General features: G+C 35.7%; 1 protein-coding gene across 2 annotated transcripts in view; it reads left to right on the forward strand.

The window, feature by feature from the left end:
• LOC118197496 (uncharacterized) overlaps positions 1-17,754 on the forward strand; it is a 54,251-nt gene extending 36,497 nt beyond the window's left edge. For both annotated transcript variants that reach the window (XM_035369008.2, XM_035369009.2), the window contains exon 3: positions 15,600-17,754. In XM_035369008.2, coding sequence (XP_035224899.2) covers positions 15,600-17,432 — 1,833 coding nt within the window. In that variant the 3' untranslated portion in view covers positions 17,433-17,754. The remainder of the gene's footprint in view (positions 1-15,599) is intronic.
• The last annotated feature ends 1,343 nt before the right edge of the window (positions 17,755-19,097 follow it).

The raw sequence follows: 19,097 nt of genomic DNA on the forward strand, positions 1-19,097 counted from the left end.
AGCAGTCCTATATACAAAATTTCAACGTTCTGGGGCTACTCGTTTTTGAGTTATGCGAGGTAGGTAGGTACGTACGTACGTTCGTACAGACGCCACGAAAATTCTCTTCAGAATTCATTTTAAAGCAGTTTTATAATTTTTTTGGAGGAAAAGAGTCTTTTATTCTGTCCTTACGTACAGATATCACGCAAAAACATCGTTAAATTGCATTCGATAGCGGTCAAAATGGATATTTTCGTTGAAATATGCTGCCTGAAACTTTTCGCGATTACAATACTTCCTTTTTACTTCGTACAAGGAAGTAAAAAGGAAAAAAAAGAAAAACTTACATTGCTGGGAGATATTAATTACTTTAGTTTTAATCTGTGTTGTTGCAATTCGTTAAGTTTCCTCCAAATGTCTGTCAGCCGTGTTCTTGTTTTCGATTTTAGGATTTTCACTTTACTAAAAAGCTGTTCACATATGTAGGTACTGCCAAAGATAGAAGACATGAAGAGTGCATGTTTACGAATTCCTGCAGTCTTTGGTCACGTATATCGAATAAAAATCTATTAATATAGGATTTTCAAGAAACTTGCATTTTACTGCAGAATCACACTGCAAATCTATAAATTCTAATTGAAGTTCAGGTGGAACACTTCCAACGTCTAGTGAAAAGGCCAAGGAGAATATTCTCATAAAAATTTCATTTTCACGAAAATGGGAAAATATGCTTTTGAATTCCTCTTTCAAATTTAAAATGCATTCTACATAATTATTTGAATTGCATGTTGTAGACTTCTTCACACCATCAGTTTTGGAAAGTGAGTGGAACTCTTATTTAGCAACTGAATCCCCCACAGGATTAATTTTGTCTCAAAAGCTTTCACAAAGCAATAAAGATTATGAATAAGTAGATGTTTTCCCAGTAAATTTTAAATTTGAAAGAGGAATTCAAAAGCATATTTTCCCATTTTCGTGAAAATGAAATTTTTATGAGAATATTCTCCTTGGCCTTTTCACTAGACGTTGGAAGTGTTCCACCTGAACTTCAATTAGAATTTATAGATTTGCAGTGTGATTCTGCAGTAAAATGCAAGTTTCTTGAAAATCCTACATTAATTGATTTTTATTCGATATACGTGACCAAAGACTCCAGGAATTCGTAAACATGCACTTTTCATGTCTTCTATCTTTGGCAGTACCTACATATGTGAACAGCTTTTTAGTAAAGTGAAAATCCTAAAATCGAAAACAAGAACACGGCTGACAGACATTTGGAGGAAACTTTACTGCAAAAACACAGATTAAAACTAAAGTAATTAATATCTCCCAGCAATTGCATCTCTATCGGTCATCTACTTCAATTTTAGTGCTTTTGGTGAAATTTTGATTTTAGTAACAGCTTGTACAGACTCTATATTGTGTGATAAGATTAGTGTTTCATTGTTTTCGCACTCTTTTCTTAACAAGAATTGAGAATTTTCTCTCTTGGAGATAGTCTAAATTACGGAAGAAGTACTGCTACCAAGGTAGGACTTTTTACTCTTTCGTCCCCGCTTCTCATTCTCCTTGCTTCTGTAATTGATTAATTATACCACAGGCATTGCATAGTTTAATAACAAACAGAGTTGACTTAATATATATTCGGCCTAACATTTTTCATTTCATTTTACCAATGTTTTTAATAAGTTACATTCTTATATTAGTTACTTTTTTCATTTATTGCACTGAATAGAATTTATTTGTTCTTAACATTCTATTATTATGTTTGTACTTGTTTTTTGTTATATATTTTATATTTAACTCATCTAATCTGATTAGTAATTAATACTGGTATTATTCATCCTAAAAAAAAAAAAAAAAAAAAAAAAAAAAAAAAAAATTGGCTCTCTACGTATAGAAAGCATTTCCATTCAATTATCTCTGTACTACGATATTTCTCAGGAGTGTGTGCAACTTATCACAGTATAACTGTTCACAATTTATAATAGTAATTCCCTCATAGTCAGCTTCCAGCATGGCTCAAACTACACGTCCTTCGAGCCCAGTGTCCGTCAACTCGGAAAGTATGCTTTTACCACCGGAAAAAGCAGCAACAGTACGCCAAGAAACGCATATAAGAGCCGTAAATCTTTATCATGCATGTCTAGATCTAGCCAGTACTAGACGAGGCGGAAAACGCATCATCCCACCAGGAATGTTCACAAAGCTTAAAAAGATGCTCGATGAGCTCAGAGATATTGCTACAAGTAATGGGATCAGTAACGTAAGCGACGTTCCGTTTCCGATAGGTATTCCGCATCCCTCCCACGCCGTCACATGTCAGTGCGATGATTCCACCACAGACTTAATTAATACAGAAACAATGCCGTCATTATTAGAGGATAATAATGTTCCTAAAATTTCATATGCTAATGCTGTAGCAAAGGTACCAAGAAAAAATAACCCAACTATTTTGCTATACCCAAAGCAAGAGCTAAAATGCCATATTACAGAGAAACTAAATCAGATCCTTCCCCTCAAAGAAATAAATACCAATATTGATTATATAGCAAATATTAAGAATGGAGGCATCGCGATCAGCAGCACTTCAAAGGAAGAACTCAACAAGATTACTAACGCCATAAACGTTTCCGAAGAAGCAAATAACTTAATAGAAATAAAAACACCAAGGGTTAAAAAACCGAAAATCTCAATCAATAATATCTCGAATACGTTACCACCAAAATTAGTTCTCGAAGAACTAGTTGACCAACTAAGGATTGATAAAGAGGAGATTTCACCTCTCTTTTACACAAAAGGCAAAAACCCCAACACCATTAAGTGGGTTCTCGAATGCTCCCCTCGTACTCTATCAAAATGTATTGAACGTAGGAAAATTATAATTAATTGGAGCATTCTCCCAATCGCAGAATTCTACGGAGTGAGGAGATGCTACAGATGCCAAGATTTCTCACATTCTGGTAGTGCATGCAAATTTAGGACTTATTGCGCTTTCTGTGGCGGACCTCACTCCATAAGGAATTGCAAAGAAGACGTACCGGATTGTATCAACTGTAAACTGTTCAACTGCACATATGGAACCTACATCAATACTTCACATGCTGCATTCTCCCCCAAATGTCCATTATATCAGAGGGAAATCTCAAAAGTTAAAGCTGCTGCAGTTTACACATCAAAGCAAGAAGAATAGTTAGCTTACTACCTAGTTTCTTTTAAGTTAATTTAAACTTCCCTTTCTGTACATAAATCCATCAAGTACTACCGCCGCTCCTTCAGTTCCCCAATCTCAACTGTTTACGACAATTTTACACAATAATTCGCCTCCACAGGACAAGCTTAGAATCCTTCAAATAAACTTAGGCAGAGGAAAAAAGGCGTCAGAACAACTTAGTGAAGTAATTGAAAATAACAATCATGATGTAATTTGTATTACTGAGCCGTATTGCGTAAAAGGTGAAGTTAGATGCCTTCCCCTTCACTGGCAAATATTTCAATCTACCGAAAAGGATCCTCTAGTTAACCCACGTGCCAGTATTATAGTCACCAATACCAAATGGTCCCCTACAATTATATTAAGCCATAGAGATGTGATGACGATAAGTATTAACTGTAAATCAGAACAGCTATTAATTACTTCCATTTACTGTTCACCACGAGAGGATATGGGGCCGAATCTCCACACATTAGAAAATATCTTTAGTAATCTCAGAAGATCACAGCACGTGATTACAGGTGACTTCAATGCTCACCATCAAATGTGGCATTACAATAATACAGATAATAGAGGACATACACTAGCTGACTTTATTGCTACACACAATCTGTATATACATAACCTCTCTTCAGACACTCCTACATTTGAAACAACAAATGGTAAAGGATGGCCGGACTTGACACTGTCAACATTGAGTATCTCCAATAAAATACAAGAATGGAAAGTTCTTGATGATCCAAGCCACTCAGATCATAACTACATCTCATTTGAATTATCAGAAGAAATCCCCGACCTCAAATTAAGAAGATTTTCAATCTCAAAGCAAAAAGCAAGGCAATTTGGAAGAAAAATCTCCACATGTCTTCAGTATGCGGAGAAACTTATAGATAAATGCACATCACCCGATGCAGTCCATGATTTAATGGAAACAATTATCAAAACAATACAGGAGACAGCGACCAACACATTTAAACTCCGTAACAACAACAAGATTACGAAGACTAACTGGTGGACAAAGGAATTAAAACGTGAAAAGCAACATACAAGGGCCCTTCGTAGAAAAATGAAAAGTGCTCCGGAAGGGTTGAAAATGGAAATATGGATAAAATACAAGCAACAATTAGCAAATTACAAAAAGAAAATAACTGAATCAAAATTACGCAGCTGGAAGAATTACTGCTGTAGTAATAAAGATACATACGGCCAGCTGTATAAAATGGCTACAAGTAAAGTTTTTAGTCCCGCACATATCGGTCTTTCGAGAGATCAACTCTCACGTAACAGCCAGCTTGGTAATGTCACTGAAAAGATTCTCAACAATATTCTAGATGTTGTTTTCCTAAAAGATAATGCAGAAGACGATGGCCACTCACATTCCGACATTAGATACAATAATGCCGCTCCAAATACTCCAGACGATGTGGAATTCCACTCACAAGAAATTTCAAAAATTATTAAGTATCTTCCGAATAATAAAGCTCCGGGACCTGACGGATTAGACAACAGGATTATTAAGATAATTCACCACGCAATGCCTTTTCTGTTCCACAAACTACTAAACCTCTGCCTCAAATTTTATGTCTTCCCGAATTGTCTCAAACAGGGACAAACAATACTATTCAAAAAAAAATAATAAAGATCCTACGGATCCGGAAGCCTTCAGACCAATCAACCTCTTACCTGCAATAGGTAAACTTCTGGAACGTGCAATCGCGGGCAGATTACGCCACCACTTAGAGAAAAACGAAACCATAAGCCCCAACCAATACGGCTTCAGACCTCTCAAATCTACATCACATGCGATAGTAGAACTTCAAGAGCAGATCCGTAGGAATAAATCTTCAGCTCTCCATACAGCAGTACTCTGCATGGATCTCAAAAATGCGTTTGATTCCGTGTGGTGGCCTGGTATCCTTGAAGCCTTGCGCAACATTAAATGCCCTCGGAACATATTCAAGCTAATGAATAGTTTCCTAACAAACAGAGCAACGATAATCATCAGCAACAACTGTATAGTAGAAAGAAGAATAACGAGGGGCTGTCCACAGGGCTCTTGTCTAAGTGCAGACCTGTGGAACATCACCTTCAATTATATCACCTCCTACAAGTGGCCGGACCATACAAAGCTCATCGCCTTTGCCGACGATGTGGCCTTTGTAACAAATGGGCATTCAAGAGACATACTAGAAAAGAATAGTAACGAGACTCTCTCCATATTCCATTCCCTCTGCGTCAATCAAAAACTAATAATTTCAGAGCCCAAATCACATATTATTTTATTTCCAAAACCGGGCAAATCGCTACAAAGGCTACCTTGCATTAAAATCAATAATAGAAGAATCAAGATCTCAAAAGAAATCAAATTCCTCGGATTGAAAATTGACCAAAAGTTTTCTTGGATCCCACACCTCATGGAAATTCGAAAGAAGACCCAAACTATTTCTAGAGCCCTCGCAAGGATGCAAGGCACAACGTGGGGCCTCAAGTCGAGGATGCAAAACATTCTCTATAATACCGTGATCGAAAAAATAATCCTCTACGGGGCATCAGCTTGGACTCACCCTATGACAGTGAAAAAGAAAAGACTCTTAGCTTCGATCCAACGCCCCTTCCTCTTACAAATAGCAAAAGCATACAGAACTACCTCAACGGCAGCTCTCTGTGTATTAACAGGAATCCCACCCCTCCACCTGAAAGCAAAAGAAGATGCAGACTTAGCCACGTTATTCCACCTCAAGAAAAATACAGAGGTAGAAGATCAAAACCTGTGCCCCCTTGATTTTGAACAGCCACGAAATCCTTACCTAAGACACCCTGCAGTACATGCAAAACTCAGAATATCTACAAAAGAATAAACCCTCAGTGTACCTTCATTTCCAGTCGTGTACACAGATGGGTCAAAGTTAAATGAAGAAGTAGGATGCGCGTTCTTTGCACTCCTCTCAGAACAAGATACAACAGAATGGAAAGGACACCTAAGGAACAACAACAGCGTTTTCCAAGCTGAGCTTTCAGCCATAAAACACGCTATTCTATGGTCTCATCAAAAGCATCTAACATATGTTACCATCTACAGTGATAGCCAAGCGGCAATTAAAGCTGTCAATGATGCAAGAAACAAATCATCAATAGTGCAAGATATCTACGATTTATTATCACAGCGCAAGAGAACATCTATAAAAATAAAGTGGGTAAAAGCGCATGCTGGACAAGCCCAAAATGAAAGGGCAGATGCGCTTGCTAAAAATGCAGCTCAAGACCCATCTCTACCTCCAATCAATGTCCCATTCCCTAAATCGTATGTGAAACATATGTTGAAAAAAATTACATTAAAAAAATGGCAAACTGAATGGGAAAATGCAGAAGTAGGTAGAAGGCTTTTCAACTTCTACAAGAAACCCACATATGATCCAATCTCTTATACCTTCTTCATCAACATATTCTTATCTGGACATGGTCCTTTCCCCACGTACTACTTTGCACGAAATTTGAGCGAATCAGACAAGTGCGTATGTGGGGAAAAGGGAGACCCAGAGCACTATATTTTCAAGTGCCAGCTCACAAAAGAGCTACACTGCAAAGGAAGGTCACAAATTACGCCTGAGTACATTAAATGCATGCTAACGATACCTCATTTACAACAAAAGGTTTCCTTGATTATGAAGAAACTTTTTGCATATAAAAGAGAAGACATATGTCAAGATGCTATCGCATCTGTATAAATACCTCTTATTCTACAACTTGCAAAAATAATGCAAGATTTCAGAAATATTGCAAGTGTCTGAAACAGGCTAAATATGATATAAATAGTTTTTATGAAATAGTTACATTAAGAATTTGGACTGTATTAGTGTAATAATTAAATCATTAATTAAAAAATAATGTAAATAATATACGACTCTATTAGATATATTAGTGTAAATGTAAGTATTATATGATTTTCTAATGTATATTTTCTGTATTTATGATACATTAATTTACAAAAATAATAATGTAAGACTTCAGTGCTGATGCATTTGTGTGTAACAAGTTAAAAAAATGAAAGGAAATGTATTAATAAGAGAATTCGCCTTAGTAATTCAACTAAGTATGATAAAATGCACAAAAAAAAAAAAAAAAAAAAAAAAAAAAAAAAAAAAAATCTTCAATTAGCTCCTTAAAATGATGTTTATTTTAATTCGATGTAACTAGATATACTAATGTAAATATATTGTTTGTATGAAGTACAATGTACAATGAAAGTTTGTATGTATGTTCGAAGTAATTATGTTATTTCAATCTGCCATAATTATGTTATTTCAATCTGCCATAATCCAACTTTTGTTGATAGGTTAATTTCTTTGCAATAATTGTATGCTATGTCTTTGTAATTGTATATTCAATACGTAAGTCTAATATTAATGTAAAATTACTATGTAAATGTCTTGGTAGGCTAGCATCCGATGCGGGCCAACTAAAAGCCCAGCGGGGTACAGTAGTGTGGCGGAGCAACACCTGTAAAAGTCACTGACGAAGTTCTGGTGCTCCGTCCACTTTTCCCTGTCCCTGTCCCTGTACGTAAGGACAGAATAAAGGACTCTTTTCCTCCAAAAAAAAATTATAAAACTGCTTTAAAATTAATTAGTAGGCGATAGTTCAAACCCTTGAGATGACCTGTAATTTCGACAAGAAATGCAGTCTCTCAACCATTTTTCATCACTAAACTGATGCGGCACTTAACCTTTGGGGAAGTATTGGCGAAAGATTGACATCTGTTGCAAACAAACCTGTTTGAGATAAGAATCTACCCTTTGTATGGAATTGAGATTTTATGCGTAGTCAAATTTTTTATTTTTTAAATTACGTAAGATAAAATGAAATTTTTGAAAAATTCGTTATTTTGAGAAAATTTTATCTAAAGTATTATCCGGCATGTCAATAAAATGTTTTGAATATTTATTAAGAATAAGAGAAAAAAAGTTTTTTTACCACAAAAGCTGACAAGGCAATTTTTCTTAAAATCAAAATTTCTTAAAATTCTTCAAATTCAAATGTGGGACCACTAAAACGCCTACAGCGGGTCACGGATTGAAGACCTCTACTTTAAAGGATGACCAGCCAAGCTTCTAAGGTAAGATTTTAGTTTTTTTCACAAGGAATCGAACCCGAAATTGGGCTTTCCATAGGAAGTTGCTGCAAAAACTACTTAAAAACATCATCATCTAAATTTTTGTTTGTTGCTGCCTTTATTGAGTTTCTTGAACTTCCATCTTTGTTTTCAAGCAATGACTCGAAGTTTAAAAGTGTAGGTTTGCTCTTATTAAGGTCATAAAGGTTACTAGGTAGAACTTTAGCAATAATCTGAGAAGTACACAGTTCGAATCATAGATTATTTTCTCTCAGAGAAATGAGAGATCATGAGACATGTCATGTGACATTTTCCGGAAAATTCTGATCGTGATCTTAGTTAATAAGCACTTAGAAACAATTTCGCTGCTAAAGTGCAGAATCGTCCACTTATTTGTTTGGCGCTTTTTACAAGAGTAAGAAGAATTGGATTTTTGTCAACTTTCTGTGACTTTTTAAGTGAAAATAGGTCAACGTGCACATGGATACCGCGTATGTGCAATTCTTAGAAACGCGGCAAGCAGTTTGCGATTCTGCACTTTCTCCCAATTTCGCACCTAATCTTCGTCATGATTAAGCACTTTTATTCCATAAAAGTTCTAGCATAAGCGTAATTCGGCTAGCAGATTGTTGGAAAAAATGTTGAATAAAAAAAAAAAAAAATAAATAAAAAATAAAAAAACATGCCTTTATTTCGCGAAAAATGGCGTCAAAAAAAAAAAAAAAAAAAAAAAAAAAAAAAAAAAAAAAAAAAACTAGCAGGTTGCTGTAGTAGGTTGTTCTCCAAATTTTCGCCAAAAAATCGCCAAGTTACCATAATCCGAAGATTCACCGATTTACCTAGAACTATTGAAGCATGTTTTATTTCTGTTCAAATTTTATAAAAAAAAAAGGCATTCCAGATAAATTTACATAATGACTACACATCATTTATTTTATGTAACCTTGTGGAGACATTAGTTGTTTTTGGAAGCAGGCAAGATGAAAAATGAGCAAACGCCTTCGCCGGGAATCGAACCACGAACCTCTGGAATACCGACTTCGCGTGCAGACCACCACACCACGAAGGCACGCTAGGAAGGCGGGAGAAGTACCTTATAACCTATGCCGGTATATTTTACGTCTTGAATTATTTTATGACTATCAACTATCATTTGTGAATCAGTTTATTGAAAAGTGCGATAGATAAGGATGAAATAATTAAAAAATTGTTTTTTTTACGAATTGCAATATTTTTACATCATTTCTTTTCTCATTTCTCTCAAAAATAAATTTTGAAGTATACGAGGTCTGTAACTAAATTGCATAAAGTGCTGGTCATTAACCAGCACTTTTCCCATCATTAGACGAAAGGTATAGACGTTTGTAGAACAGTAGCGTTGAACTTTAGCAGAAGAATTCATCTATAAAAGCAAAGAAAAACTAGCTTAAAAAACATGTAACCAATCAAAATGCAATTGTTAGCTTGCAATCGTCATTTACTTACTAGTTTGAAAACTACTCTTCTTTTAAATTCAAACTAATAATGCACCTCTCAAACCTTTTCGGTCGCGGGAAAAATATCGAAAAAAGAAAATTTGGTGGGCCAAGATAAATTTTTCTAAATTTTTTAAAAAAAATATACGAGTATTACAATTTCAATATGTTAATGAGAGGAATGAAACCGCGATTTCATTTTTATAAGTTCCTTATATTGAGGTTCGAAGTGAGATATACTGATTCTAAGGAACGAGGCTAAGTGCACATGTGTCAGTGTATTTCTGAAATAATTCTTTCTATCGTTCATAGTTGAAAACACTTCTTCGCTTATACAAGATGAATTAAACGTATCACTGCTTTTCAGGGCGTGAGATATTAAATTTGGGAAACTTAATTTCTATAATGATTTATAAAACTCTAACTTTGGCATATTTAGAAACTAGCAGCTTCGCTGTCAACCTACGTCTGGCTTTTAAATGTACCGGAAAAATGGCTGAAGGGAACACGAAACGTTAAATTTAAAAACTGCTTAGAATTTTACTCTGCAGAACAACTTCATAAAAAAAAAGTTACTATATATAACAAAATTACAATGAAATAAGCAATATCTCTTAATACAACTATTAATTATCCTAGTAAAAAAATTAACCAACTTTCCGTTGAAGAAAAAAAATCGTGCAAAACTTTTCAATACCTTACAAACGGTGAAATAAGCAAAAAATAACATGAAAGCAACTCAAAAAGCAAAATTCCGCGCAGAATTTTAATCTGCAGAACAACTTAATGTATTATATATATATATATATATATATTATATATATATATATATAAATGAAAATGAAATATGTCAATCTCTTAAAAACATAAGAAATACGATGAAAAAGTGTTGCCAAACCCATATTTCTAAAAGAATGAAACTATTCAAAATGATGCGATTTCATCAAAAATCTATCAACAACAATAAGAAAGGAAAATCGTTGCCAAAATCATATTTGTAAAGATGTGAGACGTGTACTCGAAAGCTTCATTTACAATTTTTTTTAAAAATACAAAATATTATCATTTTTTCCAAAATTCTTTTTGTATAAGCAGTCGCAAGGATGAAAGTTTAGCGTGTCCAAAAATCAAAGAAAAATAAACTGTACATTTTTAAAAATAAACGTTTTTAGAAAAAATCCCGTTGAAAAGGTGTTAAGCTCCCTTTATTAAATAAATTCGTATTCAATCGATTTATTGAAACACGAAATTTATTTTAAGTTCGTAAAATAGCTAAGGGCCTACGTTTCATGACGATGGGAAAATGAAGTGTGTAGAGTAAAAATCTCGCTTTCCTAATTTCTAAATTCGAATTTCGAAAAAATCGCTTCGAGGTGCACTGGCTCTTGTCTAGATGCACCTATGTACCAAATTTCGTAGCCGTGGGTCTATTAGCTTACGCGCAGCGCAAACGAAATACACACACAGAGAGAGAGACAAGACTCTTTCTTTTATTATATGTAGAGACAACAGCTTGAGATGATTGTTAGATTGCAACTTAATTAATTCAAGCTGCAAATCTGACTTCACTGCTTCACAATTTACGTTGAAAGGCATGGTAAAAATATCTAAATTCTGTTTGAATGGCACTGAAATCTTGTAATCTTCGTTCGAACTCAAAATGCAGTTTTTTCAAGTCATCTTCATAATTCTTAAGCTTCTGTTCATTTACTGAGGGTATTGAATTTAACCTCGGGAAATGAGACAAGTCGTTCTTAGCTATCTGCCCAGCAAACAAATTTAGTTTCAAGTTAAGATTAAGTTTTTTTGAAGAAGTCTAACTCACCTATATTGGATTCCCATATGTTTGCTCCCCGAGAAAGAGATAACGCTTGATGGCTCCAATGTACAGCTGTAACACTTTCGCTTTTAACACTTTACCAATTGTAAGCTCTCTGTGCTTGCTATTTCCGTTAATTTATGTTTTGTAGAACAAAAACAGAGAAAGTACAAAGATCATCAATTCTTTGGAAAAAAAGAAGAAAAAAAATATTTAAACAAAGTAGAAAAGGAGGCGGATATATAATATATATTTCTTTTAATTCGCCTCGGGCCGGAAAATTAAAATTCTATCCGCGGGCCAGATAGGACCTTTCGGCGGGCTGGAGTTGGCCCGAGGGCCGTAGTTTGCCCATCTGTCGTAGAGGATCATCCCGAAAGTGATATATGTATTTTGAAAACATAAATAATGGTGATGAAAATTACTGTATCTGAGATGTTGATAATTATCATATTGTCCTCTGGAACAATCATTCTCTTAGCTGATCGAGACCAAATGTTTATGAAGACAAGCATCAAAATTTCGATATCATATTAAAATGAATATTTCATGTACCAGACAAATAAATTTTATAAGCAGTTGCATTTCAATATGTTATCCTCTTTTCCTCAAAACATAATCATAGTTAATCATTATTTTTTTTTTTTCAGTTTGCCATCATCATCATAAATCTTTACATCTTTATTATGTAATACTCCTTAAGTGAATCATCATATTTCTGTATAATAAATAATACTGATCTTTTTACTTCCTGTCTCTACAACTTGTGACGCATGAACAAGTCAATGTTCCTATACCGCCAAATTTGCAAATTCCTTTTTCGACTTTTTGCGATTAATAATCACTTCATAATGTATGTGTGATTTTTTTCATTTATTTTTTTTTGTCTTAGTCACCGCTATTCATTCTAACCTTAAAATAAAATATCTGAGAGATAAAACGTAAGCGTATCAAATCAAAGTGACTGAAGATACTATAAAATTCCTGAAACTTTAAAGCTAAGAAAGTAAGTTTTCTGACATTACCGAGTTGTTACCAGAGCAAATATGGAAAACATAATTCTGCAGTAATATTTGGGTACTGCAGCATTGGGGAAATTCTATCAATTCACGAAGAGTGCTAAAACTTTGTCATAAATTACATCAGGAACCCTCTACACATTCCGATTATATAATTATTCATTGCGTCAAAGGCAAAAGAAAAATATGACATATTATTTTAATTCAATCAGGTAATAGTAAAGTTTTATGAAGTAAGAAAATTATATTTTTCTAAATACGAACTGCTAAACACAGTGTTTTCTTTTAATTGAATTTTATAAGATAAGGAAAATTACTTCTGGTCGCTAAACAACATTCTTTTATTACTATACATTATTCCCATAACAAGCTTATATTATACTATAATATAATTCTCGAAGAATAAATTATTACAACTGCTATTCGAACCAAAATTTCAAATATGTTTGGTGTATTCAGGTGTAAATCGTTTGCATAATATCTTATATACTATGTGACGTAATTAGTGGAGTTAGGTGATGGCGAATAATATTAGCTTTAATACTAAATCAAAATACCGTTTTGGTATGGTATGGTATGGTATATTTAATTATGGCAAAGCACACGAGGGCTATCAGCCTAAAGGGAGGGATGCCTTTCGTGGAGGACTTTCTAAGGGAAACTGGCTCGTATACACGTTACACATGGGGAAAACCACGAAAACGCCCATGCAGCCAGCCCGTTCGCGGGATTCGAACCTCAGACCGAACTACCAGTGTTCAGCGTCTTTACCGCTCGGCCGCTGGTGGGCTAATACCGTTTTGGAGGGGGGTAAGTGTTTTACTCTTATTTGAGCCGTCGTTTAGAATAAGGGCACTACAAGACTAGGATATATCATCTCAGTCATTGTACAAGTAATCTGATGGCTTAACCGCAGCTTTTTCTCTTAATCTTTTCTTTATACTCTGACTGAAAATTCCGTCGGCGGGCCAGCAAATCATTCTATGGACTGCTGTCCTTTATTTGATAATGAAGCGAAATTGCAAAAATGTTAGTTCTAAGTTTGTAAAGACATTAGGTATGTTTTGAAAGCAGGAGAGATGAAAAATGAGCAAAACCCTCGCCGTGACTCGAACCACGGACCTCTCGAATACGCGTAGAGCGTGCTGACCGCTTCACTACGAAGGCATGTCAAGAAGGCGGGAGAAATACCTTATAAGTTAATCTAATGTTAGGAACTATTTTACAAGGTTTGGACAATAGCAGGTAGAGTGCAACTTACAATTGTGTCCTTTTCCAGGCTTGTGTCTGTTACAGTTAATTTTCAGCCTTGACAATGGGGCAGTCTTTGTTGATATGGGATAGAATCGCTATTACTACCCTCGGCTGTAGTGGTTACTGAAGGGAACTGAAAGGCCAAGATTTCTGAAGTTGGCAGGAAGCTGTTTATTCTGGATATCTTGCATGCCAGGATGTAGTGATGTAGTGGAGGGCCCCTTGCTTGCCTGCCTCTTTTTCCCACATGCGCAGGCCATGTGCTTCCGTCGGAATCGGGTGTGGTACGCGGGGTATTTTCCGGTGACCTGTACGAGCTAAGTCGGAAGAAATGGTCTACTTTAACCCTTTTTCATACTAATATTCAGGAAAATCCTATGATTGTACAGTCATCTTCTTGCCGTTTCCATAGCATTATGGTCCTGAGTCAGTTTTTTCACTGCTTCCTCCGTGATGGGAATACTTGTGATGGCCTATGAGATGCGACCTCTTTGGCTAAAAAGCATCCGCTCTTTTCGTTTGCCTTTGGCACCTGTGTGCCGCATGACCCAATTAAGGACGAGCAGGATATTCTCGTGGGTGGCAATTAGAATTTCTTTGACATCTTCAACGTCAGGGTCTTGTGTCCTCGTTTATTTAACATATCGGAAAGCACTTACTCCCGATACTCACTGACTGCAGACTAGCAGGGTTTATATAGCTTTCGGCTTGTGTTTGAGAACATTCTGGGCTAAACCGGTAAGAATTCGTTCCAGAAGGTTCTCCATCAGCCCATGGCATATCGCCAAATGTGGCAACCCTAAAACTGCTTTGCGGGGAAGCCATCTCACCGCGCCTGTACATTTTGTAACAATATCAACGGGTATGTTGTCGATATCAGCTTGAATATTGTTCTTCGGTCAGGGTCTTTAGACGTTCGTGATTTCAGATAGCCCCACAAAAAGAAATCACACGGGGCTAAATCAGGCGAGCGCGCTGACCACTGACAATCGCCTCGTAAGGAGATAAGGCGTCCAGGAAAACGTTCTCCAAAAAGTCATGGTTCAATGATGCCTATTCTGGATAATGCACACCAAACAGTTACACGTTCTGTATGGAGGGGCTGCTCATGAAATTCTCGAGGATTCGTGCTACTCCATTATCGCATGTTTTGCTTAATGCATGCTGTAACCGGAAGGATGAAAATGAGCCTCATCACTAAAGAACACAAGGGCATCATGAGGCGTATTGTCAAGAATGGATTTTCGTGCACTTTTTCGTGAAAAAAAATCGCTCGGATTAAGTTCTTGCACCACTCCCAGTTTATACGGATGAAAATGCAGTACGTTGAAAAGTACGAATCCACGAAGAACGTGCGCTTCTCCCTCGTCCACTGCATGATCGGTACTAAACCTACATGACATAAAACTTTAGATACCGCTCTTTTCAATGAGCGCCACCCCACCCTTCTCGGAATAAGTATCGCTAGATGGCACGCGTTTCAAATAAGGAAGTTTCCCTACCGCACCGTGTATTTGCATACAAATTTTTTTTTATTATTTTTATTTTTATTTTATTTTTTTTTTAGATTTTCATTAAAAATAAACTTTGTAATGCTAGAATTTATAGATCATGTTATAATTGTTTCTGTGGGTTCCGTTGAATTTTATTAATAAATTTGTTCTTAGTCTAGAGCTCTGTTGCATCTTGTTTTTCATAAATTTTAATTTTTTCCTCATTTTTGTAGGTTTTGCATTCAACTAATCCTAAAATTTCAACTGAAAAGGAGCCACAATGTTCTTTAGTGTTTTACAGCTCAGAACGAGTAGATGAATTCTCATCTTCTTCCTCTCTGCCTGCAGGATCGAGCGAAGATGAAAATTTCCGCTTTCATCAAAGCACGAGTATCTGTTCTGAAACTTCGGAGGGCACATCGGCTGATATTCAGATTGAAACCTCGGATGCTAACTACGAGTCATATTCGTATGATTTACTTGATGCGGGTGTTTCCAGAACACCTAGCCTGGATCAGACATATATAACTGAAACTGGCAATGTGTGTAACTCACCGAAAAATGCACCAATCTGTGTATCGTGTAACTCTCTTTTAAACCCATCGAGGTCATCTGTAGGTGCTTTCCAGTCTGTAAATCTTACACATATCACTGCATCCGAAAACGAACCAAAGTGCAAAACTCGGGGTGGCCATATGGCTTGGAACAATGAACTCTGCGACAGTGCAGATAGTAATCTTGCTTCGGAAAGCACATATCCCGGAGAAAATGAAATGACATCTTCTCAAAGTAGACAAAACCTTCAAAGCGATGAGAATCCTCTTCGATATCAATTGAAACATGACAGTATCAGCTTAGAATTTTTAGATGAGCTAAGCGAAGTCACTCTTCGAATAGTCAGTGAAAATGATTCGGAATGTGTCGACGTGAAAAATTTATTAGAAAACTCGAAAAGAAAATTAAAATTTAATTCCACTGAAAATGCTGGAGAACTTTTAATACCTGGAAAGAAATCAGGGCATAAAGAAACTGCATTTGTTGATTATAGCTGTTTGCCTTTTGAAATTAATAATGAACATATATCGATATGTGTCGATGCTGTTGGAGAAGGGCAGCCGAAGATGTCTTACAATTCTTCTAGTACTTGTCATTCTAGTTCCGGTTTGAGTACCATTTCTGATGGTACTGATACTGTGCTTGACAGCAATTTTGGTGAAAATGCTAAACTTTCTGCCGCTGGAATTGGTGAAAGTAAAAATGAATTAAAGCAAAAAGACAACGAGTCTAACCACAATCAGTGTCTTGAATGTGTGGAACCACAGTGCCAGATCAATGGCACTTCAAGTGCTCCTGATGAGAGTTGTGATTCATGTCTTCTACCTGAGTCTCCGATTATGAGTCATCTACATACATCGACGGAAAGTCAACACCAATCAGATAAAAATGGGAAAACGCAACAGGAGATTACCGATACTGAGAAAATAAACGGCGAAGAAACGTCCTGGAAGAATAGTAACAATTCAATGAAAGATGTGCTTCAGGAAACTATGATTGTAATTGCTGAAAGTTATCAGAAGCCAATGGATAAAGAGCAAGAACAGTGTGAGAATGAACTTTTACCATCCGTAGTGGACAGCAGAAATAGCGACCTCAATTCTCATGAAAACAAAAGTGTTTCTAAAGCTGATATTCAGAACATTAGTGAGGAAAATAAAATTCAGACCGAGGCTCTTCAAGACATGAACCAAAGCATTGAAAACGTAAGTGAAGACAACATGCTATGCAAATCATCCGAAAACCACCAGCATCCTGCTGGCCTAAATGCACCTTTTGCGAGTGCTTCAGCAGACTTTGAACCATCATCTATTTCCTCCCTGTGTTCTTCAGATTTGACTAATAGAAATCTATGCCTAGAATCTGAAAAGTTAAAATTCAACTTTACGCCTAAACCTGATTCTGGAATGCTTGAAATGAAATATCGCCATGCACCTGGTATCACCACTTTGATATTCAAAAGCGAAAAAGAAAAACTTTATCTGAAAATTAAAGATCCGATACTGCCCTAAACTGTTTTTTTTTATAAAGAAACATGTTTTTACAGAAAATATCTTAGTGAAAATTTAAATTACTTTAGAGTAATTTAAAAAGAAAGCAATGTAAGGAAAAATAAACGATTATCTATATTATGAAACTTAAGCCATAAAAAATGTGTCATAAAATATGCTGAAACAGACTTTTTTTATAAATGTAAAAGTAATCGTACGAGTACGTTGGACGTCGTCAAGTTTCCTATGAAGTATATCTTATTTCACCTTAATAACAAATAAGTAATGTTATTTTTTTATCATATAGAACTAAATAAATGTGTAGTGAATTTCAGTTTTTAAATATGTTGTATTCTTTCAAATTATCTTGCAGAGACCTTCAGGAAATACCCTACCATATTCACTTACACAGAAAACATTTATGCAAATTAAATATTCCCTTTGTAGAGACATTAGGATTTTTTGAAAGCAGGAAAGATGAAAAATCAGCAACGCCTTCGCCGGAAATCTAACCACGGACCTCTGGAATACGCTCCCAGCGTGCAGACCACCACGCCACGAAGGCATGCCAAGAAGGTGGGAGAAATACCTTGTAATGTTAATATTTCATTTCCATTTCAGTATGTACTATTATTCATTTTACAGGGAATCCTTCATTTTCATTTCAGTATGTACTGTCCTTTATTTTACTGGCTTTCCTTCATTTTTATTTCAGTATGTACTATCCTTCATTTCCTTCATTTTCATTTCAATATGTACTATCCTTCATTTTGAAGGCTATCCTTCATTTTCATTTTCAGTATGTACTATCCTTCATTTTACAGGCTTTCCATCATTTCCTTCATTTTCATTTCAATATGTACTATCCTTCATTTTCATTTCAATATGTACTATCCTTCATTTTACACGCTTTCCTTCATTTTCATTTCAGTATATACTGTCCTTCATTTACAGACTTTCCTTCATTTCCTTCATTTTCATTTCAATATGAACTATCCTTCATTTTACAGGCTCAGAGGTTCTAGTGTCACTTCCCTGATGCACTTAATTGGATTTGATGCCTCGTTCTATTCTATCAATCAGTCTCTATAAATATCTGCACGTACTCACTAATCCCTACCGCTGGCAGAGTATCGTACTGCACGCTTTATATTTGAGTTGCAAGAAATTTAGATTATTGCACTGCATACCAACCTGAAGTCTGGCAGCTACAATATAAGAGTTATCTCTCATTCTCGATTTTAAGTTATCGCCAACAAATAAGTTTATTATGATTTCTAATCGGTGCCATACTAAATTAAAAACACTAAATCTGAATTCATTTTTGGTATGGTATATTTAATTATGGCAAAGCTCTCGAGGACTAGCTGCGTAAGATGAAGGATGCCTTCGTGAAAGACGTTTTAAAGAACACTGGCTGGTACACACGTTACACATGGGGAAAAGCATGGAAATGACCACGCAGCCAGCCCGTTAGCCGGGATTCGAGCCCCGGACCGAATTTTCAGTGTTCAGCGACATTTCCGCTCGGCCGCTAAGACCACATTCTGAATCTTTTATTCATGTTATTTCTATGGATTACTTGGCGGTTTTTTAATGAAATTCCGAGGCTATTAAGTTAACATCTCGCGGTAAAAAAAATAATGCGTAGATCAAACAAGCAAATTTAGCGAAAGCAGGAACAGA

The sequence above is a fragment of the Stegodyphus dumicola genome, chromosome 1, assembly GCF_044657685.1.
Source record: "Stegodyphus dumicola isolate Sdum_Otavi_A_Nest chromosome 1, ASM4465768v1".
Lineage (NCBI taxonomy): Eukaryota > Metazoa > Arthropoda > Arachnida > Araneae > Eresidae > Stegodyphus > Stegodyphus dumicola.